The sequence below is a fragment of the Zea mays genome, chromosome 8, assembly GCF_902167145.1.
Source record: "Zea mays cultivar B73 chromosome 8, Zm-B73-REFERENCE-NAM-5.0, whole genome shotgun sequence".
Lineage (NCBI taxonomy): Eukaryota > Viridiplantae > Streptophyta > Magnoliopsida > Poales > Poaceae > Zea > Zea mays.
In genome coordinates, this window is record NC_050103.1 from 102,539,880 (window position 1) to 102,558,998 (window position 19,119).

At 41.3% G+C, this 19,119-nt stretch overlaps 1 protein-coding gene across 4 annotated transcripts; it reads left to right on the forward strand.

The window, feature by feature from the left end:
* The first annotated feature begins 11,773 nt into the window (after positions 1-11,773).
* LOC103635613 (uncharacterized) lies at positions 11,774-15,757 on the forward strand. Of its 4 annotated transcripts, XM_020543429.3 has the most exons (5): positions 11,816-12,152; positions 12,266-13,064; positions 13,198-13,415; positions 14,953-15,319; positions 15,410-15,757. In XM_020543429.3, exons 2-5 carry the CDS (start codon positions 12,281-12,283, stop codon positions 15,517-15,519), a joined length of 1,479 nt encoding a protein of 492 aa, XP_020399018.1. In that variant the 5' UTR covers positions 11,816-12,152; positions 12,266-12,280; the 3' UTR covers positions 15,520-15,757. The 4 variants fall into 4 exon arrangements, with proteins under 4 accessions (XP_020399017.1, XP_023156681.1, XP_023156682.1 ...); XM_020543428.3 differs by having other exon boundaries at positions 11,774-12,152; positions 14,953-15,757; XM_023300914.2 differs by having other exon boundaries at positions 11,815-13,064.
* Positions 15,758-19,119: the final 3,362 nt, after the last annotated feature.

The window sequence follows — 19,119 nt, forward strand, 5'->3', positions numbered from 1 at the left end:
TTTGAGTAGGGATGATCAGGGACTCCCTGGTTTAGGGGAGGGCCTAAGGTGATGGCTCAGCTGGTTTAGGCGTGAGCAGAAGGATTGTCCCCTCTTATAAGGACCGGTTTGTCATCTTTCACTACCTGTACTCATGATAAGTACAACCACTCGAGACTGTGTGGGCAGTCACTCAATCTGAACTCGTACGGTCCAACCCCAGGGTTATGAAGGCCGGGGAGCACCGGGAGGTTAAGGAGGGGGAATGTTTTGTCTGGTTTGGACATGGCGGTGGCCTGACTCCTTCCGGTATAACCATTAAGGTTAGGACATGCGAGGAAAGAAAGAGATTCGGATTCGGATCTCATTGATCATGAGATCACAGAGCCGGACTAGTGGGTAAAGTGTACCCCTCTGCGCAGAGTTCAAACCTATTCGAATAGTCTGTGTCCACAGGAATGGACGAGTCTGGTGCGGTATGGCAATTAGTGTTTTGTTTTAAAAAAAGAGGTGCGTTTGAGAAAAGTGGTTTTAAAAAGGTCCGGCGGTTGAGCCATGAGCTATGGTGGACGGGAAGTCCAGTAGCTGTTTTTGAAAATGAAAACCAGTGGGAAACTGCTCAGATTCCTGGATGGTTTAGTCCAGGGGATTTTGTTCTAATATTGAAAAACTTCCTGCTCCTTTGGGAGAGGATGCGCTTTGCAAAATACAAAATGTTTTACAAAACAACCCTGCATAAAATATTGTTGTTTCTGCAAAATACCCTGAGCTCCACATATTCCATGCATTATATTTGATTCCCCCATTCCGCAGGTGAAGGTGGGCTGCTGAGTACGTTTGTACTCACCCTTGCTTATTTGTTGTTTTTTAGAAAAAGGAGATCGGGTAAGAGTTACGACTGTTCCCAACCTTGCCTGTGGCTGTTGGACCGCTGATTTGCTTCGCTGCGTATATCGGGCTGCTTCAGCCCCACTCTGATGATATGTCCCGAGTTGTGGACCAACTCTTAAAGTTGATCACCATCTTTATAGGTTTGTCTCGTTTAAGCAGATCTGTAATCATCAGATGTATAAATGTGTTTACTAGCCTCCTGGGACTAGTAATTGTATCACATTTGAGTCCCAGAGGATTGGGGCGCTTCATGTGGCAACCGTTGGCTTCTTGTCCTCCTTGGCAATGAGGGATTGATCTCCTTTGACTTGATTATCATCCACTTGGAGCTCAGCTGCTGAAACAATATCATTTCTGCTTTTGCCAGAATTAGCTGACTCTTCAAAGACAAAGATCAAGACTTTCCTTCTTCAATACAACTTCGTACAATACAATTACTTTTTTTCAAGAAGTCAAACAGTTAGTGTGTAATCATTTCCAAAAAAGAGTATTGATATCATTAAATAAATTATAGTATACATTTTTATGGTACAGTTATTCTGAGATAAGTGTTATGACCGTTTTCTACGAACTCAGTCAAATTTAATAACATTTAGTTCAGCTTAAAGTCAAAATTTGTAATCCTTTTTTTAGAGTAAGTACTTACTGTCAGCAAACTGAAATCTGAAAAGGAAAGTCTCGTGTGTCGTGGCCCCTGCAGAGGAGCAGGCAACAAACAAAACTTCCCTTGCCCTTCATTGTCTTCTCCTCTTCTTTCGTATCGCGGGGTGGGAAGAGAGTTAACAAACAAGAACAAGCGAGGCAGGCAAGAGCCAAAACAAGAGAGGTGATGTTGGACCAGCGTGCAAAGCGAAGGTGGCCAAGCAAGCAAGCCCACCGCGCTGTCACACCATCTCTACCTCACGCACGCCGTCGCCGTACGCGCGCACGCACTGTTCCTGACCCCAACTCTCGGCGTCCCAGCTCCTGCTCTTCCTCCGTCGCCTATGATGCCTCCCTGAGACGCATCAGCTCTGCCTTCGCAAGCTGGAGGTAGATCGAGCAGAGCGCCTCTTCTTCATCCTCTTTGTACTTGGACTCCAGCACAGCAACCCTCCGAGACACATCAGCTCTGCCTCCACGAGCCCGTTCTTACCACTCATCTTCACCTCCTCATCCTCTTCCTCCTCCGCTGTGTGAGGCCTAGGTGGTGGCTTGCGGAGACAAGAAATGTATTTTTTCCCTCATTCGTTCGCCGTGGGCCCGTGGTCTGGCTGATTTGGAATGTTCGCGTTGTGGGCCTGTGGTGTTGTCTGTGGGCATGTGGTCTGTCTGATCTGGAACATTCGTGCCCGCTCCGGTGAAGGAGCATTAGCAAAACCTTCTACATGGGCCACTCATGTCGTTTTCTGGCCGTCATCGCAGAATCGAATGACTAAAAATTAAAAGGGTGATGTGGATAGCCTGGGAGCTCACCTTTGCTCATGGCTCTATTATATGGAACTAGTCTCTAACGCGCGCCTTTGCGCGCGTGTTTTTACAATTCTACTAATATATATATATATATATGATATTATATACTCCTTCTGTTCCAAAATATTTGTTGTTTTAGATCTTGATTTTTTATGTCTATATTCAAATGGATAACGATGAATCTAGATACATATACAAAACACATATGTATATCAATTATTCTATGAATATCTTAATTTTCTAAAACAAATTTTATTTTGGGACACATAGAGTACAAATGTACTGGTATAACATAATGTTGATGCTTTTTATAGAAACAAATACATGATACAATTATATATACACATAGTATCTTGTATTATTTCTAAGTCATTCATCATCCAAAATATATAAATTACAACGATCAGGTACCTTCTATAAGTAGGTAGCAAGACCTAAAGGCTAACTATATATGCATGCATTGTACCTAGCTACAATCCGATAACGTATGTATAGTCTTTATGCCATGTCTAAGTAGGTCATCATCCAAAATAAATATGAATTGCAGTGCATCAACTGGTTTTAGCAGTCACCAGATTACATACATGTGTGAGCATTGTATTTAGTTACAAAAATGGTAGGACCACAAAAATGAAACATTGCAGACAATTCATGTGACGAGATGGAATTGAAAAACATTGGATTTGTATTCTCCATAGTGGAGAAAGAAACATAATAGGTGATAATTAAATACTATGTATGGAACACAATTTTGGTCAGCTATGTACCATATAAACCAAAAGAAATTTGATGTAATTTAAAACTGAAACGGCTATATAATGAAACAAACATAATTCTAGAAGTAAGAATAAAACACATACCTATCTTCCGATGAGATCTTTTTAGAGCTAATAGGATGACCATTAGAGCAATAAAATGTTGATGTGGCAGTCTGATAGAGAGGTGAGGGAAAACATTAGTATCAATTCCTTGCTTTGGAAAAAAGCTAATATAAGTGGCAGACCTTTAAAAAAAGAGAAAAGAAATCATAGAAACTTACCTGTTTGATATGAATATGTAACTCTTTAAAGCGTCGTTGTAGAACTGATCTGAAGATGTCCTTCAATTACAACACAAAACATATGACATGTCTATTGGAGCCAATGAACTTGGTGGGATGGGACTGTGGGTAGGACCGTAGGAGAGGCATGCACTGTAATAGGGAGGAGTAGAGGAGGCAAACAATTGCTTCTCTAGAACTATCTATGACGCTATAGCAGGAGATTGAAAAAGAGTCTGCATTTTTTTCAAGCATAACATCCAAGTGTGTGAAGTCGTCCCAGAGACGCATATTTCTATCCACGCAAAAGTCGCCTAAGGGTACAACTGGATTAACACATCAGGTGCATCACAGAGGTGTGAAGTCATCACCAAGGCAAACAGTCATACCCTAACACAAGTCGCCTAAGAGTGCAGCCAGATCAATATAAGCGTATTAACGACACCTAATCGCGCGAAAACATCTAAAGATGTAGCTCAGATAGCGCAAATACATTTCAAAAGGTACCACAACGAAAGGCACATCATATTTCAAATACAAGATGCACAATACGTCCAACAAAATCATTCACATACATGTCCCCATAATCATTCACATACAGGAAAAAGCTCATCGTGTATAAGTGTACATTTGGACCGGGTCTGATGGGCTGGCCCGAAGCACGAAAAAAGCACGGCCCAGGTACGGCACGACCCGAAATATTTTAGTACCGGGCACGAGCACGACCCTAAACCCTAAACACGACCCATGGGCGGGCACGAGCACGACCCGTTTTAGGCAGACACGAAATGGCCCATATAGAGACACGAAAATGCCTATATATTCATTAAAACTGCACTTTCATGTACTTGATAAAGAACACAAAGATAGAGATGATGCTAGTTAGATGTTTTTGTAGTTTTCAATTAGAGTATATGATATAATTTTACTTTTGTTATGAACGTTAGATAATGAACTGAACTTACGAACTTCGTATAGAGTTGATTATACTATTTTTCCTTCTAACAAAATGATTTTTAAACGAGGTAGTTATTGCAAAGGTCTAGTAACTTAATACAAATATTAAGTTTGATTTTGGTCAAATTTATTTGTCTTATATTATATTTGTTTTATTAAATTTGTTTTTAATTTAGGACTCTGATGTGATTTTTGGACCCTGATGTGAATTTTGGACAAAAAATTAAATTTCGGGCTGACTTGAATTTTAAACAGACCGAACCATTTCGGACTTGGGCCAGGCCGGGCAGCCCGAATATACACCCATACCGTGCGATAGTTGAAGTGGGACTAGATAGGATGTGTTGGGCTGCGTGTAGGGATGGCAATGGGTACATATTACCCACGTGCCCGCGGGCACAAACCCTATAGAATGCTGGTTTGGGTTTGAGTTTATACCCGCGGGTAAGGGTACGAGTTTAAATCTGTACCCAATGGGTTTATCTTTGCGGGTATAAAATGTTTGAACCCGTGTCGTATACCCGCGAACCCTATATATATATATATATATATATATATATATATATATATATATATATAATTTTAGCGTAAATCATAGATCTGTTTCGAAACGGCGAATGCAGCCCGAAAATTACGGCGTAAAAATCTCGTGCGTCCCATCGTGATCGGGTTCTGACTCGGACAGATTTTAGCGTAAAACATGAACCAAAACAGCGTAAATGATTATGAATTTTAGCGTAATGATTACGAATTTTAGAGTAAATCATATATCTATTTTGTAACGACAAATGGGCCCCGAAAATTACGGCGTGAAAATCTCGCGCGTCGTACACGGGTTCTGACTCTAGTAGATTTCAGCGTAAAACGTGAACCAAAATAGCATAAATCATCGATCTATTTCGTAACGACGAATGGGGCCTAAATTACTGCGTGAAAATCGCACGCGTACGATCATGCGCAAGTTCTGGCTCAGGCGGATTTAAATGTAAAACATGAACCAAAACAACACAGCGTAAATGGGTATGAATTTTAGCGTAAATCGTCGATCTATTCCATAATGGCAAATACCACGCATGAGGTTGTCGCAAAACACATCAATAAATGTCGTAAATTGGCGTAAAACATATCAATAGATGTCATAAATTGGTGAAAAAGGCAACACGTGATTTGAGGTAATTATAGCATAAATTACAAGCTAACCATCTACAGAACAAATGTTTCAGATTTTACAATAAGATACAAGAGATAATTATTCTTGTACTCAACAATGAGAAGGACATCTTTTGGCAAGGCTTTCATAAAAGAGTATGTAGTCATCATCAGTGTTACCACTGAACTTATACGGTGAACTCCTATGTTCAGTGCTCCAAATTAATGCAATAAAAAACAGAATTAATAAGGCGTCTTTGAGGTGGTATATGTATGAGTACATGATGAACTGCACAGTCCAAATACTCAGCTGACTTCAAGAAGAGATCGACAGTGGCTTCCCTACTCCCTACATGCAACCACATGTTTTATGTTGTCATCAGCCGTCACAGTGCACCAGCTGTAAAATATTTAGACCCAAGCCACTACTGCTACTGAATGCATATGACAATCTAGAACCGGTATTTTATACCTCAATTATTAGCTCTACACTTGTACAACAAGCTTATCCATCTAAATGCTAGAGTCTATGACCACTTATTACTGCAAACTTACGCGAAGTGTGGCCACTAGGAAAGCTCTTGCGCCCATCTTGTAAGAAGTTTTTCTCACCATGGCAAATCACATCACCAGTCACTTGATCGTATAACTGCACCCAATATATCATAGAGGCACTGTGTTAATTTAAGGATGAAAATCATCTCTAGGAAAGAACTATCTGCACGCAAATGAATACAAGTATACCTGCTTTCCATCAAGAAAGCATCGCCAGAAGTCTGGCCTTGGTCTCCCTACTGCAGTCTTTATTAAATCAGTAAAGACCACAATTATCAACACAACAAAAAGAACACCTGGAGGATTTATATGAATTATTCAGCGACATGTGAATCAGCAACTCAGCACAATGAAGAAGTAAAATAATAGAAGATAGCAGGGACATTTTAAAAACCTAGTGCTGCCTGATGCAGATCATAAATGGCTCTCGTGGCAACATATATGAAGATGAGCCAGGGACAGAGTATAGAGACCATCTAGCAAAAGGTTGAACACCCCACATCAGTGCTGAATAGAGTGAGTTCGAGCTTTGCATCAGACAACAGAATTGGAAGGTAGTGTCATTAACATAAAGCAGAGCCCAAAAACTTCACTGCATGTATCACACAGTAATATTACTTACTTGTCGAGGGAATTGTGGACATATAGTGCACACAAATGTCAACATGACAATAGCATCTTAGCAAATATACAAGAGGCAAAAGGCTTAAGCCGTCAGACAAAAGGGCCCAACCGTGTGAGCCTAACATATGTCTAACAATTCCTAGATGAGAAGCATCAAAGGCACAAAAAGGACAAAAAAATATACACTAGGAAAGGCTATCAACTATGCTTTATGCATCGCAAATAGCCTTACAGTACCACGGTAAAAAATAGTTCAGAAGTAAAATGTCATGTTACCAGTAATACTTTCATTATAGATGCATAAGTAGATGGCCTCCCAATTACAAGTTCTTCTAGCTTTTTAATCTGGAGATAACAAGGCACAATATAAAAATCTAAACTAGTAGAACCGAATAAAAATAAATATTGTTTTATTGCAGAAATGAGCAGTGCTCAAAGTAAACAAGTGAAAAAAATAAGCCGTAGAAGGTTATTGCTTACCAATGCACCCTCAGAATAACGTGGTGGTGGTTTAGTGAAGTGCTGGCCAAGATGCATGTTAACAGGAAACACCAAGTCCTTAACCTGGTAAGGAGATGAATTACGTAATGGAGTAGTTAAATGATAACAAATAATCTGCAGTAGCCTGAGAAAGAAAGAGGATAAAGAAATGGAATTGTCACTGCAACCATTAATTTCGACAAGGCCTCAAAGTTACACTCATGCACACAATCTCCCTCAGAGTTGTCAATGCATGGACTGGCCTGATCATCCTAAAAGTAGCAAAGCGTATTGTTAATGAGTAAGAATAAGTTTGTCCACTGAAAAGGTAGCAGAAAGTTCTTCACAAAGTGCAACTGACAACCATGCTTCCATTCAAGCTAAGTCCTCCTTATCAACAGCCCACTCAAAACAACTCAATCCACAACATAAGAAACCAAGAATATTGATGAATCAGTACAAACTCATGCATCTAATATTTTAACTCCAATCTGTCTCTCTTCTGTGGGTCCTAAGAGAAGAGATTCAGTTTTTGCTGAATGGTGGAGAAAGGCTTCAACCAAGATTCCCAAGGGCAAAAGAAAAGGGTTTAATAGTATGGTAATCCTTGGGGCTTGGAGTATTTGGAAGCAGCGAAACAGGTGTGTTTTTGAAGGAGCTCGACCCTCATGTCGAGCTTCTATGTCAAGTGAACGGTCTCGGAGTTTAACTGAGAATTCTCGCTGACAAAAATCAGGGTTCTACACTGGAGCTGCTTTAGATGTTTAGTCAAGTCATATCTCTTGAAAAATTAATTCAAAGCAATTAAGTATGGTAACAGGTAACTTCCACTCAGTTCAATATCAAGTTTTTTTGCTGCATAATCATCCTAATATATAGAACAGTTCTCAGAATTCTTTCTAGATTCATAAATATAAACAACAGTGAAACAGTTCAAGTCAAAGAAGCGGTTTGTATAACCAACAATGTGATTAATTGCTATGCCGATTTGACTAAAAAGTGTAATCACCTCAGCACGAAATCACTTCTTCACTACTTCTCGAATCTCTTGTTTATTAGCTGCTGCAACAGACTCAACCTCGATCATCTTTCGTTGAGCACTAACTCTACGTGCAGCTCCCTACATATGAAGGCAACAATTAGTTCAATAATGTGATGGCCAGGACATGAAAAATTTCCATGGCATAAAGAGATATCGTCTTACTGCTGCAGGTGCATCCTTCCCAAGCTGCGTCGGCTGAAGGCGTTGCTGCATGCCCATGAAGCGAGTAGCAGATGGGGGCCTGCTTGTTGACACAGCTTGCCAACTTTGAGCATGACTGTATCCACTCTGTTTGGTCAACTTGAAACCCTGGCATCAAAAGAGAGATAAAATTTAATAGTAATTTGATTTAAAGGGAGGAACTGTAGATAATTACCCAAATAAAATTTCTGCAATGTGTAAATTTGTGCAAAATAGAGCAGCAAAATTAAATTACAAAATTATATGACAGGTGAATTAATAATCATATATAGAGCCGAAAAAATAATCACTGCAAATCAGTCAAAAGCACATCAAGGTGCAAGATTTGAAAAATTGGAAGCGAAATCCTCGTATCAAATTCACCTAAGAGCAGTGCAAATGGGAGGAAAAATTGAGTCAGATGGGCACATCAACAAACAAGGGGAAAGAAATACAAGGTGCAAAATTAATTGAGGATCTAAATAGAGAAAAATCGATGGAAAATAAATCTAAATATAAATCTGAAAAGAGAAGAGGTAGCATAGTGTGGTGGTAGAGGGCGCAGCTGCTTGAGGTGTGGAAGTGTTGTTGCCTAGGGCATGGCTACCGGAGGCATAGAATATTGAGACTATGGCGGATGTCCTCTGCACCGGTCCAGAGGTCCCAGGCAGACACGCCCGCGTCCGTGGATGAGGCAGCCACGCCCACGTCCGCGCGAGAGATGAAGGCGATGGGGTCGGCGAACTCTGACTCTGTGGCGCCGACACCGTGGATTCCCCAGAATCACCTGTCGCCACCGCCGACGAAGGTGACATCGGTGTGCGCTAGGGTTTTGGGAGCCGGCGACGGGAAGCGAAAATGTGGAGGCGAGGTGAAGGTAGGGTTTGAGGAGGGCACAGAACTGTGGACAGGAGGTGGCTGCCACGGTGTTCGGGGGAGGGAGGGGGCGAGTAGATCGGCGATGGGTGGTTGGGGGCGGTGGCAAAGGGGAGGGCGACATGATAGGATCGAGTGAGGATAGGGATATGGCGATGTGGTGTGAACCAACTGAGACGTGGATTGATTGATTGAATCCGAAGGTGGACCCTAGGTTGCAGTTCGAAAAGGATTAATATGGTGCGGCTCAACCAGAGGGTAATATTTGACTAGGGCTTCCTTTTCTTATTAAGAGCCCAGGGCTCCTAATATACAAAACTATATATATATATATATATATATATATATATATATATATATATATATATATATATATATATATATATATATATATATATATATATATAACACTAGTCACTTGCGCGCATGTAAAACATGTAATATTTATAGTTTAGAAATAAGTAGTATTTGAAATAAGGATACACAATCTGCAACTTGCATAACATATATTGCAACAAAAAATTAATAGTGTTATAAGGTTGTAACATTTTAGGATTGATAATATCATAATAGGAACATATTTGCATAGGAACAAAAGATTGTCTGATATGATGTAGTTATAGGATTCAAAGGAACATTTAATTCTAGCATAACAGAAACGGTACAGATGCTTCTATGACTTAAAGTGGGCTCTGATGATGGTTCAACAGGTTGTTGGATTATTTCAGATATTTTCTTAGAAAGTGCGCGATCCTTGATGGCCATAGTCTGCATTGCAAAAAATTATTTGTCAAAAAACTTTTAACATAGGGGAGCTATGTTTCTTAGGTGCACTTTCCTAGTTTACTTGTTTGTCGCTCTTTTTTATACCTTATTTAAAAGCAAACATACAATAATAGGAAAGAGAACGGTACACTATTGCACTCCCGATCGGATAGAGCATAAAAAACATCCTATTTTTCTGAGCAATTTAAAACAATGTGCAGTCAACAAAAGAAGAAATATATAACATCGGAACAAAGCGTCGTGTTAAGAAGGTATAAAGGAAGGTGTATTAAAAAGAACTTTGCTTAAGTAGCAAAATTCTGAGCAGATGTGTAGAAGATAATGAAGCCCGTGTTGCCAAACAGAAATTTAGAGTTCACTGCAAAAACAATTAGAACGGTAAGCAGAGTATCATGTATAATGAATATTCATTGTAAGCTGATCAAAAGGTACGTAGCAGGAGCATAGTTCCGTATTTGGAAGGTCTAAAGGAATGTGTAATACATTGAAGATAATGGAGACTGTTGTCATTGAAAAGTTTATAATTCACTGGAAAAAAACATTTGAAACAGTTAGTAGAGTATCATGGAAAATGAATATTCATAGTAGGTATGTATGAGGGGGAAAAGAATGAAGTTTGGGGGAAAAATATAAATTTTCCTTAGGAAACTGGAGGCCCTCCTAGATTGGAAAAGTATTCTGCCCGTCATATTTACTAATTATTTTAAAAAACTTTACATAATGCACAAACGTTGAATTATTGAATAAGAACAGTAGAACATTCATTAATAAAAAATCAGGTAATGCACAAATATTAAATTAAATAAGATTTATAGAAAGTTGACTCAATGAACGGGATGATGGTTTCAGGTGACAAGGCAGAGCCGATTTTGCTGTGTCAACAACTGTAGCGCGCGCGGGAAACAAAGAGATGGACGATAGGGGCATGCATCACGATGACATCCGGACGGGGCGAGCCAGTGCGACCCGATGGCTTCCTGACTCCTGAGGAACGATGCTGCAGGGGCGATGGGGACGGAGGTGCGAATGGTGGAAGCAGTTAGCTTCGGAAAAGACGTCGAAATAGGAAGCATTCTGCGTTCGGAAAAGAAAGCGACGCTGAGGCAGCCTATCATCCGCGAGACTGGGATTCCGTCTCACGCGAACTCTTCTTACTTCCTCCCGGAGCATAGCACCTCCTGGAGAACTCGAGGAGTATTCCCTTCTAGAGAACTCGATGCTTGTACGATTCAAAAAAGGCAGACAAACAGTAAACAACAGATGGACGGTAGAATCAGCTCCATGGCTGTACGAACTAACGGCTAAGAAAATTATGACGACGTGTCCACCATATCTTGCGATGAATGGGCCCTGCTTTAATATATAGAAACTAGTACTTGCCGCGCGCGTTGCGTGCTTCTGGCCCTGGTAATTGCTATTCTTAGCAAAGTAATTTCATTTGGACTTTTGTGCCAAGAACGCATTGGAAAAAATCTCCTTAGACTCCAGCACACCGATAAGGATGTTCAGGGTCTTATCAATTCTCGCTTAACTCTTATATGACAAAAAAGAGCAACAATATGAGTGTAACCATATAAAGACTAAATATATCTACTTATCATGTACACCGTCTACTTATCATGTACATCGCCTAAGGGACAAAATTTATGGTACCTGAGAAATAACCATAACACCGCTAGAATCGGCTGAGGATCCTCGTGGATGAGTGAGGATCCTCGTGCAGAAATAACCATAACATTCTTTTATGTTTCTGCAACATGTTTATCGGCTTTGGCGGCATACGTTCCGCTTCTTATTCTTTTTCTGTTCTTCTTTTTTGTCTTTATACCTAATGCGAAGCGTCTTGAAGCGACGGCAGCTCCACGCGCTGGCATAGCCGTCTGTTCTCAGCAAACCCACCCGTCTGTTCTCGTCGTGGCGGCCGCCCTGTCCCCATTCCCCAATCCCTGTCGCCGTGTCCCTAATCCGGCTCCGACAATCCCACGCCCAGCAGTCCAGCTCCAGCACCACCAGCGCCGCCCTGCCCCACGCGGCCACACCCAGGACCCAGCGGCCAGCACTACTGCCAGGCTGGCAGCGCGCGGAGGTCCAGCGCCAGCCGCCAGCACCAGGCTTCCAGGTCTCTAGTGACTCGATCTCAAGGTACTCAGCGCGCTGGCAGCCGATCTAGGTCTCTATGTGTCCTTTGAGTCTTCTCTCCGTATAAATTCATCATAAAAGCTCAAGACCTAGATCGGCTTTTCCCCCTTGTTCAGCAAAGGCGTTTCGGGATGTTTATCATGGATCGATCGATCATGGCGGATGGGGAGACATCGGCGGAGGAAAAGAGGAGGTGGACGGGGCCACCAGAGGCGCAGGAGTTGGAGGAGACAAAGAGGAGGCGGACGGGGCCACCAGAGGCGCAGGAGTTGGAGGAGCGCCTGGACTCTCTCAGGGACAAAATTGCGGCCGCAAGTCTTGTCGCTGGCAGCCGATTCGGCGAGGAGCAGCGACGGTCCTTGTTGCAGGAGTGGTTGCGCCTCGCATCTGCCAAGTTGGATCTGGATCTCTCAGGCATAAGCGAGTTTGACCTATCAGCAGAGGCGTTGCCTTGGTTGATGCCGCCGGAGGAGGCAGACAAGAGGACGACGCACACGCGGCAAGAGGCGCAGGAGTTGGAGGAGCGCATGACCTGTCTGCGGTTGCTATTCGAGGACGCAGCAGATGACAGAATTCTCGCCAGAAGGGAGCTTGGAGCAGCAGCCGACGAGTTCCTGCTCCGCTTGACGACGCGTCAACAGGCCTTGACGCGCGAGTACTCGCGCCTCGCCAACCTGAAGAGGCCTCTGGATCTCTCCGGCATGACTGAGGCCGACCGGGCGGCGGAGGCAGAGAGGCTGAGGGAGGAGAAGCTGCAGAAGGCGCGTCAACTCCAGGACCAGGGGGACATGAGCGGCGCCCGCGAGTGTGAAGGTCTGGCACGCATCATCGACTTCGATGTCAAGCAGGGCGGCGAATACCTCAACAGTATCTGCTGTGTCGGCAACATCTACACCTTCGACCACACAGAGGAGTGTAAGTTCCTCAAGCAGTCACAGTAATTCTTAACTGACTCATGTTCTTGACTGCATGTCAGCATGTGTGATTTGTTCCTGCTTATTGGTTCCATTATATATATCATTAGTTCATTACATGTGCTTCCTCACAGCGCCCGTTGGTCCGATGAGATTTACCAACAGACCCTGGCAAGACAAGATGTGTGTGAATTGTGCGTCGATAAACATCCTATCTGTCAAGATTGCATGCTCGGATATCGACTTCCCCATCCAAGTCTATGGCACCGTTGTTGCCAGGGACTGCATCGACTACAAGTGTGTTTACCTCTTCCGCCGAGATAATGACCATTGCCAACTCATCAGCTCTAATGTACGTATCTACAACTTCTTCCTTCCCTCCCTCCCTAATCGCATCATTCCTGTTATTTCAGGTTGCTAGCTAGCTCTCCTTTATTTCATATGTATGACTGTATGCAAAGGGAGAGGGAGGGAGGGAGGCTAAGATCTATATACTCTTGACCTGCAATTGATTTATACTAGTAACTTGCTCGCGCCTAGTGCGAGTCTTCGATCAATGCTGAACACATTTAAAAGCGTGTTGTTTTAGATATATGGAGCAAAGCATATGTGGATATATCTAAACAAACAATTGTCCACGGTAGTAGAACAATTTAGTCTACAAATGTAGCAGCATCAGCAATCTAGATGTCAACATTCTAAGTTTCAGATTAATGATCTTAAGGACAACATAATAGAGGCTGATAACTCTGTTGTGTGTATTAGATGAATTTAAGGTTAATTTGCTATTATTTACATCATGGCTAGCAAATATACAAATTAAAAGGTGCATATTTAGAAAAGCAAACAGGAAATGTGTTAAGCATACATGTTTTCCTCGGAGTGATGACTTTTGGAAAGTGAAGTTGTGATGTCTCCATGCAATGGACCGATATGTGGAATCAGTAAAAAAAAGGTTAAAATCCACATAAATCGGTGTACAATTAATAGAAAATGGGGAAAAGTACATGTGTTAGTTATCTATATCTTCTGCACTGAAATTAACATGGAGAATTAGGTAGGGCATAGATTGTTAATTGCATGGTAATATCTATGAACAAAATTAATGGTGTCTTTAAGAAATGCATACGTATACAAGGACAACGCATGAATAGCAGCTGCACAAAAATATAGTAAGGCTGCACTGACATTTAACACTTACCATGAAAGAAAGCAAAATCATGTAATCCTTCTTCAGCTCAAAGAGAAGCAATATTGAAGTCAATGGGAATGAATAGACTGAAGCTAGTGTAGCAGCCATTCTGACCTACAGAAAAATAGAGATAGTGCACATCATTACTTATCGCATCAGGAAAAGTGAGTTGCAAAGCAACTTACCAGAGCCTAGGCTTGTGGCAGTGCAACGACAACATTACCCTCAGTAAAGTTGAAATTATTAAATAAGCTACCGACGCCCTCCAAAACAGTTCCAGCAGCAGCTCCAATCATAAGACTTAGAGCATATAGCCTGTCTAAAAGGTCAGAGTCCTTGCAGAGGGCAATTGTAACTACCTTTGCAGCTGCTATTTGAGTTAGCTATCAGGTAGTTGGAGCAGAAGCACTTTCGTTAGTATGCAATATGTCCTCGACATTTGTGAAACCCTAGTATAAAATCACTGAATATTTTAGAGCTATGGTAGCAGCTCCTAGCCCACCCAAAGCAGGGTACACTGTAATAGGAAAAGTTTTATACGCCTAAAAGAATCTTGAAAACCATCCTACCAATCCATCAAATACCACACTGCCTTTGTCTACTCGATTCTACCATAACATTGATCTGAAACATCTTTTTCTAGGAAAATTTGTACGCATGCCACTAGCCTGTCATTTTACACCTTTTTCACGTGCAGGAAGAATCATTGATCTTGACTGGCCCAAAACGGGGACTTGCATTGTGGTACGGTGCTGATTATGTTCAGACTGATCTCTGGGTCAAGGATCGTCAAGGGCATTGCAAACAATTCAGTAAGGGGATCGTGAGGATCCCAGGCACAGCAAATCAAGTGTTTGACAAATGTGAGCCTGAAACAGTATCTCTTGCTACCAGGCTCAGTACTGTGGATGTGACATATGACGTTGTGGAATGTGCGGTGGAGGCAACTGTTGCAGCTGAAGTTACACAGGGGGAATTCTTTGGAGCAATGACTGCCCACACCACTAGAAGCAAGAGGAGGATTGTGCTGTTTGATAGCCAAGTAGGAGGTGATAAATGTCATGGTATGATTCAATTGATGCGACCTGTTGTATCGGTCTCTGTGATGGACAAGCTGAAAATTTTCGTAACGACCGCTGCTGGTGTCTCTACAGGCATTGAAGTTACTCCTAGATGGAATGGTGGACACGAATTTGTACTCACTTTAGGTGACGCTACGATTTGTGTGAAGGTTACTTGGTCGATGGTAGATCCACGGCTTTAAATGGGTTCGCCTGTTCGTTGTTAAGCATCATCGGTGGAAGTGTAGTAGTGCTCTTGCTCTGGTTTGTTGTCTGAGGCTGTTGGAGTCTAGATAAGTATAACAGTGTTCACACTATCATGCCCGTCCTGTTATTTAGTGAACCTTAATTTGTCTAATGTTGCTACTCTTGTTATTTATTGAACCTTAGTTTATTCTAGTTGCATTGGAAGGGTTTATTCTACTCTTGTTATTTGTCTAAGTGCATCAATTTTTTGTGTGGTGGTGGTGGGGTTCTGTTGCTGGGTTCTCAGGTAATATTTTAAATAAAACCTGAAAATCCAGGCAGATCTCACCTTTTGGTGCGGCCATGGTGGTCTTCACCTTTTGCTGGATTCTCATGCTTGTTTGAGGCAGATATGATGAGTGGCTACAAACAAACTGGAGCGTTCAGGTGTGCGAGCATCCAGAGCTGAACGGAATTGTGATTCTAACCCAACTTTTTTGGATTTTAGCCCTTTTTGGGTTTTTTTGCACAACTATGCCCTTTACAGTTTCATTTCAAAAAATAGACCCCAACCTCGACGCCAGTACCATTGGCGCCAACTTTTCCTACGTGGCAGCCGATGTGGCAAGTCCCAGGGGGTCGGCGCCATAGATCTATGGCGTCGACCCCCTGAGACTTGCCACATCGGCTGCCACGTAGGAAAAGTTGGCGCCAATTATGTTGGCGCCACTATGTGTTACCTCGGCGCCAATGATGACGGCGCCGAGGTAAGGGTCCATTTTTTGAAATGAAATTACAAAGGGCATAATTGTGCAAAAGAAACCCCAAAAGGGCTAAAATGCAAAAAAGTTGGTGATTCTAACTGACTAGAAACTGAAGAGCCTCCTTTCAGTTTTAAATTGTGCATCGGAATTGTAGAATTGTTATCTTAGCTTTCAAGGCATCGACACTTCAACCTTCGGTTTACTCGTTTCACGTGTGATCCAGCTAAGCACTAGTGTGAAGTCGTAGAAACATTGGCCCTTTCGTTCGTTCTCTTGGGAGAGTTCCAGTGGCGATGAAGCTTTTCAGTTTTCACAGCTCGGATGTGAGCAAATCCATCAGCTCCTGCACTGCATGGTACGGTACCTGCTACGTTTTGAACATTTGTGAAGCATTCTTTTTTTTTGCCTTTGTTTAAGACAGACTGCTTATCACAAAGCTAATGATCACTGTGATTCAACATTAGTTTTGTTCATGGTTTGTTCTGTCTAATGATCACTGTGCACATTGATAAGACAATTAGTATACTTGCTGTTGCTGTCTATGAAAATGCTGCTTACAGAAGGTAAATAATTTTGTTACATATACTCGATAGATGGAACATATTAAAGACAATTGTGTGCCGCGTGTCATATATTGTGATAGTATGTTTTGTTTCTTATTTCTTACTTCTAAAATAAGTGTATACATTTGTTGTCACCTACATACCTCTCTGTAGCATATCAACTTTGAGCCTACTTTGTTTCTTGCTGTGTTGCCACGTACATTGGTTGGTGTAGTTTTATTTTCACTTTACATTTTACATTTCAATAACAAAAATGGTAAAATCTAGTAATATATAACATTCTGAAACCAGTATAGGTTTAGGTATTCATATAGAAGCATAGTAATAGCTTTAAGAAAAATGCAATGTTTGATTTGTCTGTTGTTGAACTTTAACCCTGTCCACCTTTCACCTAGTTGGACAAGTACGATTTGTTCAGTGTTTACTTGTAGAGATAGTGTGTTCGATCTGATGGTATTAGTTTGCATTCGTGCAGCGATTTAATTAAGAGTTGCAATTTCTTGTTAAACTTAAACCATGAATTGCCTATACTCAGTTTGCAGCATAAGATTTTACTAACTCCTTACATATGCAGGATCAACCGGGTGTGTACAGCAGAGCAAGTTCAATGAAGGAAGGATCTTCTGAGTTGCCGAGTGGCGTGCGAAACTCAGCAGAACCAAGCCCCAGGAGATCTGGTGCTTCAACCCTGTTTGGAGGGCTTGGGTTTCTAAGGAACTACACCAGCTGAGATGTATGTGCTCAGATAGGTGTTTTTTTTCCAAGGAGACCAGCAGTTTGAGCTGTATATGTAGGTAGTAGGTAATAGGGTAGTTGCCAAAAGGACGGCTCCCTTTTCCTATTGGGAATTGCGAATTTTTGTAGGAACTAATACCTTGCACAGCAATGCCTCGATGCCAAGATACAGACTTTAAATTTAATGTTGGATTAGATGCTGGAAGAGAAACATCCTGGTGTATATTGCAGTGGAATGTACTGCTGGAATACATGTTTTTCCGAAGGAGCAATTGCAACTAAGTTTGTGCTTTTGGTGCACTGGACTCTACCTGCTGGCTGATGTTAGGATAGCATGTACTGTATGCAGTGTTGCTGTTGCAGCTGAAGGCTGCAGCCATGCCTGGAATCACCGGGGTCGGCCGGCATGCATTACACTTTGGTTGCATTACATTTCGGAAACAACATAGAATTGTGCCGATGCACAATTTATATAAAACTGAATGTTTCGAGCAAACAATTTAAACATAGCCCTGCACAAGTGTTCCTCAATATGGAATCAAAGGCAGGTTTCGATCTACTTGTTAACAGGTGGACTATACAAAACTCTAGGCAGCTAGGAAGGCTCTATCTGTATTGTTCGTTCTCGTTCAAGATATAGTGTTTCCTCTCCAGAACAGAAAGATACGATTTTGTGCTACATAAATTGCACTCAAAAGTTTGGACGCAGCCTTGAAAGCTAACAAATACCATAATTGTCAAATTACTTTGGTCCATCTGAAAGACCAGAAGGAAAGGAAAAATGACAGAACGTCCATACAGCTAGTATTGTCTGCTCAACTAAAGTGCAAATAGCACTACGTCGTTCTTTATTCGAGTTCAGAGCTCAAAAGATAAGAATTACTTGTCCCAAAAATAAACACAAAGAGAATAATGAGAAAAAAAATAAACCATGGTTGTTTTTTTGCACGGCAGTGCAGCTTATTAAAAAAAAATGAGAAAAATACTAAGTGTGTTCATTGTTCAATAGAGACCTGATTTAATATGTATTAGAAATTTTTAAAGTGAATAAACAGTATAGAAAATTGCAATGTAGATAACTGTAGAAAACAAATAAGTCTCAGAAAGCTTATCCCAATAACATATAGATACATATAAAATGGTGAATGAGTGTGTTCATTGTTCAATAGAGACCTGATTTAATATATATTAGAAATTTTTAAAGTGAAGTACTAGCAAGGATCAAAAGATAAGAATATTACTTGTCCCAAAAATAAACACAAAGAGAATAAGGTGGTTTGCCCTTGAGGCCTGAGCTGTAAGATAGTTCCCTTATATATGTACATATGCACATGATTAAGCAGGGAAGGGATTATTGATATGGATCAATTCAAATTTTTTAGTACGTACATATATAAAGAAATCATCACGATGTGAGGCATTTATTGATAAAATCTTCAACATGCAAGCCATACTGATTAACTACAGAACATGATTTCAACAAGAAATAGTGAAATAAAGATGATATACACATGTGCTAATACAATATTACAGAAATCAATGGAAATCTTTAGAA